The sequence below is a fragment of the Choristoneura fumiferana genome, chromosome Z (genome assembly GCF_025370935.1).
Source record: "Choristoneura fumiferana chromosome Z, NRCan_CFum_1, whole genome shotgun sequence".
Taxonomy (NCBI): Eukaryota; Metazoa; Arthropoda; class Insecta; order Lepidoptera; family Tortricidae; genus Choristoneura; species Choristoneura fumiferana.
In genome coordinates this window covers 15,675,975-15,681,974 of record NC_133472.1, presented here as the reverse complement: position 1 = coordinate 15,681,974, position 6,000 = coordinate 15,675,975, and the positions used below count along the sequence as shown (strand labels likewise).

General features: G+C 36.5%; 1 protein-coding gene across 11 annotated transcripts in view; it reads right to left on the bottom strand.

Annotated features, from left to right (window-relative positions):
- Positions 1–316: 316 nt before the first annotated feature.
- LOC141428939 (uncharacterized) overlaps positions 317–6,000 on the bottom strand; it is a 36,398-nt gene continuing 30,714 nt past the window's right edge. For 8 of the 11 annotated variants that reach the window (XM_074089017.1, XM_074089029.1, XM_074089044.1 and 5 more), the window contains 3 exons: positions 5,860–5,985; positions 5,049–5,183; positions 317–477 (listed from right to left, as the gene is read on the bottom strand). In XM_074089017.1, coding sequence (XP_073945118.1) covers positions 364–477; positions 5,049–5,183; positions 5,860–5,985 — 375 coding nt within the window. In that variant the 3' untranslated portion in view covers positions 317–363. Of the gene's footprint in view, positions 478–5,048; positions 5,184–5,859; positions 5,986–6,000 lie in introns of those variants that run through there. The other 3 variants (XM_074089038.1, XM_074089092.1, XM_074089100.1) reach the window with 3 other exon arrangements.

Below are 6,000 nucleotides of genomic sequence, written 5' to 3'. Positions count from 1 at the left end.
GTATAGATACCTACCCATAATATATATGTATAACATAACATAACGGACAACGAAGGCTTATCAATAGGGTCTCGTTGACACCTTTATGTACGAATCGCATTTACTCATTAAAAATATGTAAGTATATATAATATAGACGGATTATTATTATATTATATAATAATAATAATAATATTTTTATAAGTATATATAATATTATAATTATAATATTATTTTCTCATTAAATATTCATGATTTCAATGCAGCATACAGTTCGCGCGCGGCAATGGCGGCACACCGGTGGAAAACGTCTGTTACAGTTTAATCAAAACACCAGTTCCAGTTTATAATTTATAATTATCAATAAAACAATAGTAAAAGTATTTAATAATGCTTGCGTACTACAGAGTCGGGTTGACTTGGCCTACATGGGGTTGGGTATTTCATTTGATGGCCAGCACTTGAAGTGCCTGAAGCGTAGGGTTTCTTCTGACTTCTCTGCAACAAAACGGTGATATTGATATCAGTTAATTACATTCAAGTACGAAAGTAGCTGATACTTTGCCAATGTCAATAATTGCTTGCCTAGCCGTCCCGTTGTCATTGCTTATCTTGACAAAGTATAAAAGATTCAGCTTAATATAATTATACTTATGCTTTATTATTATAATTATATTTTTATAATTATATTAATTATAACTATACTTATGAGTTTTCTATACCGGGCACAATCGTAAAATACTTTTCTCTGTTGTACCTAATCTAAAATAATTTATCTACACCCATATAGTAATCTTCCATTACCTGCTATCAAAAACCAAAGATAATGACCAGCATTACGACATTGAATTCTATTACAAACACGGCCGTATCGTAATATTCATGACGACACCGATATATATCGGAATAGTTATTTTATCTACACTACACCCATATAGTAAATCCTCCATTATGCGTTCAAAAACCATAGATAATGACCAGCATTACGATATTGGATTCTATTATGAACACCGCTGTATCGTAATGAGATTTCATACATCATTCCAGCACCGGGGCGCGCCGCGATGCTTGCACGAGCAGCAGCAGTACCCTTAGTGTAAGTTTTCGTTTAAAAAATACGTCTCGATCGCGTTCGCGTTAAAATCTCAATTTGTATGGATACACGAACATCGCAAACGTTCCGCTAGAGGCGCTGTTCGTGTTTGCATACAAATTGAGACTTTAACGCGAACGCGATCGAGACGTATTTTGTAACCGAAAACGTACACTAAGGGCACAGTACCCTTAGTGTAAGTTTTTGGTTACAAAATACGTCTCGATCGCGTTCGCGTTAAAATCTCAATTTGTATATTATGGAAACACGAACATCGCAAACGTTCCGCTGGAGGCGCTGTTCGTGTTTCCATATAAATTGAGATTTTAACGCGAACGCGATCGAGATGTATTTTGTAACCGAAAACTGACACTAGGGGTACTGGTCGTGGAGCAAACGGGTAATTATTTGAGATGTAAGATAAATGTTACAGAAATAAAAACACACATTTTGATGTGGTCTGTTTTATTTTGAACATAAGGATATGTACCGATAAGATGCTTTATATTAGAAGAGATCGATAAAGTTTATTTTGGTTAAAAAAAGCAAAAATCCAATTTTAACGGTAACAAAAATGAGCATCGAGACCACGAAAAAGAACATTTTGTTTATTTAAAAATCTTATAATTGTACTATTTGAATGAAAATCCGATCATAATGAGAAAACGGATAAGCATTATTTAATTAATCAGGTATCAACAGAAATAGACAATTGATATCTATATAAAAAAAAAAAACTTGACCACGAAAATGACGACTTCAAATTGTAATTTTTGTAACCTTTTAAATACTTTCTAGAAATTACTTAATTAAAGTAAGATTAATAACTTCAACTCACAAACCAAAACAGCTTTCAATACTTTCCCCCCCGTGCAGGTCTACGGTAGACCCGAACGAAATTATGTTACAACGAAACAACACAACAAAATGCTCCTCTAAATGACGAAGTTTTCTTTTAATATTTAGATATATACATTTCACACGTACATTCAGGGCAAAATAATTCTTGAACCTCTCGCCAGTTAACAAAATTGGCGACGCACTGGTCATAATTCCTATAACCACACCTGGAGCAAATGTTGTTGACGGTCAACCATTCTTCATTTAAATCAATTAAATCAATAACGGCATAAACGATTACACTGTAAAAAGCAGAAAATTCTATAAAAAGTGTTCTGTATTTTTTCTACTTGTAGGGAAAATCATCTTTTTCGTGGTCTTTAATCAGTTTCGTGGCCCATAGCACCACGAAAATGATGACCACGAAATTGAAAAGTTCTTACTTTCGCGGCTCTGCAGTAAATATCCTATAGGTTTGAAGCAAATGAAATCAATATTGAATAACTTAACTGCAAATGACACAGCACCAGTAAAACATTATATTTATTTACCCAATACTCACCAAGTCGCAACCGTAACGAAAATGACGCTCGATCTTTGACGCAAATCTAACTGAACCTTTATTACATTAATTATAGATAAATAATTATGGCTTGCGATAAACATTATACGTTATATTGACGCAGTCTTATTTTCAAAGTAGCTTATAGTTAAAAAAGGATTTACAGGAGGTTTGACCTCTTTTTTTTGTTTAAAATATTACTTAATAAGTGTGGCTACGAAAATGATGGTGTATTTTGGAACAACGGGAAATGTAGAAAAAAATAGTCTTATCAATGTCCTAATTTTTTTATGTTTGCATGCTTGGTAAATCATATTATGAACATTCAATCCATGTTTTAAACAGCAAGTTTTTCTATACCTTGTATTTTTTACAATACTACAAAGTAGTCAGGGATAATCCGAACCTGACCACGTAACTGACTTTTGTGCAGAAAATTTAAGTTATTGTGGAAAAAAGATAAAATAGAATAAAATGTATTTATCACAAGTTTCAGTGATAATATCCTAAGCAACTTAAAAACAATAAACGATATATTTCTAATTTTATAACTGAAAATTTGAGTCTGAACACAATTGAACCTCTCGAAATAATAACCCAAACATACCTACCTAGTTCTCGTTAATGCAGGTCACTCTCAATGGTTCTTGAACACATGATAGAGGATTTAATATATGGATGTAGATAACAGTATTTTATGCAACAGTTGTATAACAGGTTTCAAAAAAAGCTCACATCGTAAGAAAAAGACGCCACGAGCTTTTTTTGCCTTACTTATACAACGTTGCATACAATATTTTTTCTTCGGCTGGGTACTTATTAATTAAAATACAAAATTAGAGAAAAAGTAAACTAAATGATTTCATACTTTTTTGAATTATGTTCGGAAAGTTTTTATTCTGTATAAAAACCATATAAAATATGTAATTGGATGCACGAACGAATTAAGAAAAAAAAGTAAGTGGTTGCAGTATCGTTTTAGCAACATTACGATACAGTGCTGTTATGGGGAATAGACAATATAGACTTTGGGTCACATGAGTGTTTTAAGGCCTAATTATGTACAGTTGCATACAATACTTTATCTACATCCATATATTAAATCCTCTATCATGCGTTCAGGAACCATTGAGAATGGCCTGCATTAACAATAACTAGGTAAGTCTGCCCCACGAGCTGCGCCCGCTGCGCGCGCGACGACCTGGGCTGGGCCTGCTCGTGCGCCCTGCGCCCCCCCCCCCCGCACCGGTACTGTAATGATGTATGAAATATCATTACGATACAGATTTCTGTATCGTAATGATCATTACGATACTGTCGTGTTCATTATAGAATCCAATGTCGTAATGCTGGTCATTATCTATGGTTCTTGAATGCATAATGGAGGATTTACTATATGGGTGTAGATAAATGAACATTACGATCCCGAAATCGATATCGTACCTAATGAACATAATCGCACCGGAACGGTGGCGCAACTTCACCTTCAGGCGCAGGAGGTCGTCGGGCAGACATGTATGTATGTATGTATATATATTAAATATAGAGCTATAGTAGCTTTGAGTCTTATAGTAGCTTTACAAGGTCTAAAGTAATAGTTTTTGGTGACACTATGGAGCTAATTGAATACATTACTACATTAGTCAACGGACGATAGTAAAGTGATTTAATATAAATTAGAAAAATATAATAGCTCGAAGCTGTAAAGTGATGCTATAAGCTCCCACGTTATAGATTGTAGTTGCAGCTATACTTAGGGTGATTTTATCACTGAATGCTCTTTTAGAGAGATTAACGCGTCTTAACGCTGTCGCTCAGTAAGAGTGTTATGTTTACCTTCTAGTGCATAATGCCGCCTGTAGTGTTAAATAAGCTGTAGGAAAATCCTAAAGCCATATAAAGTTTATAATAGCAATTCTAATAACTCTCTATGAGAGCGTGATATAACGGAGTTACGGTACCCCGTTGAAACACTGTGTAGCTGTAAGCGATCACCACTGCCCCTATGGATTGAAGATCCAGAGAGAAGCCAACCTAGAGGCCTAAGATGGGATATCTCAAGTGCCAGTAATTTCACCGGCTATCTTAGTTTCCACGCCGAAATACAACAGTACAAGCACTGCTGCTTCACGGCAGGATTAGCGAGCAAGATGGTGGTAGCAATCCGGGCGGACCTTGCACAATGTCCTACCACCTGACCTGTATTGCACAAGGTCCTACACGTTTGTGTGAACGTTACTTACTCTCTAAGCCCGTTTAAGATGTTTCATAGGCCTGCGTTTCATGATATGCCTAGGAATTTCATGATCTTCCTAAACGTCACTAGGCAAATCGTTAAACGGTGAGTTTTGAACGATATGGCGGATGTCCCTTAGCCAATTCATGAAAAGGCGGCATTACACGATATGCCTAGGAATTTCGTGATCTGGCGGATTTTACGATCGGCCGCCGACATATAGATAACCTTCATTTTATCAGGGTAGTAAGAAAACTTGGTTTCTGTACCTATATCAATAGGTTCAATTTGAAATGGTAATTTTAAATTACTTGTAATTCAACATTAAATTGTCTTACAGCGAGTGATTCTGTGCTTTTCTGCATGTGCATGAGAACAAATGCTGTGTCTTCCTGCTCGGAGTCACTAGCCGAAGAGTGCGGGCCGGAAGCTGCGCCTGCGCCGCTGCGCCCGTCGTGCAGCAGCGGCAGCATCTGCCACCGCCCAACATTATTAATAGTTTTGCACAATTATAAAAAAATGCAGTTTTTTATATTACCTAACTAATCTTATATTTTTAATACATACAAAATGAATCCCCATTTCCCTTGGTTACTGCATCACGCGTGAACGGCTGGACCGATTTCGCTAATTCTTTTTTGTTGTGTTTGCTATTGTCAGGAGAAGGTTCTTAAAAAGAATTAGAAAATTAAAAAAAAATACACCGGGGGCGAAGCCGCGGGCACCGGCTAGTCAGTAATTAAAATACATGTTATGTTATTATAGTATGCCCTAACTAACTAGTAACTTTATAGCTCCTACTTATATGATCAAGAATAAAATACTCGACGATTTTATATACTCGTATATACTTGTGTGCTTTAATAGGACGGATAATTGAAAAGGTTTCCAAAAAACACGTGATTTTCCGTCTAAAACATTTAACTTAAAGCCTGCAATTAAAAACACACCTCGTTTCCCCCTTCGCTGGAGAACGGACAGCACACATCGATTCAGAATAAATCGATGACGGCACACCGCGAACTATACCCACAGCGTGCTTCTACCTCCGCTGACGCTACCTACTTAAAATTTTAATTTTAACTTGTGATGCATTTGATATACCCAGTTCTGAGGGATTATAAAAATTATAACCAAATAACGGCTTACATATTCGCAATGAGACATTCCCACCGACAGGTCCTTGTGCCACACTTTGGCGGAGAGCTCTTCAGCTTGCGGCGTCATCCACTTGTGCAGACCCTTGCGCCTGCGACGCGCGCGCTGATCTCGCTTCTACGGACAGCCAGG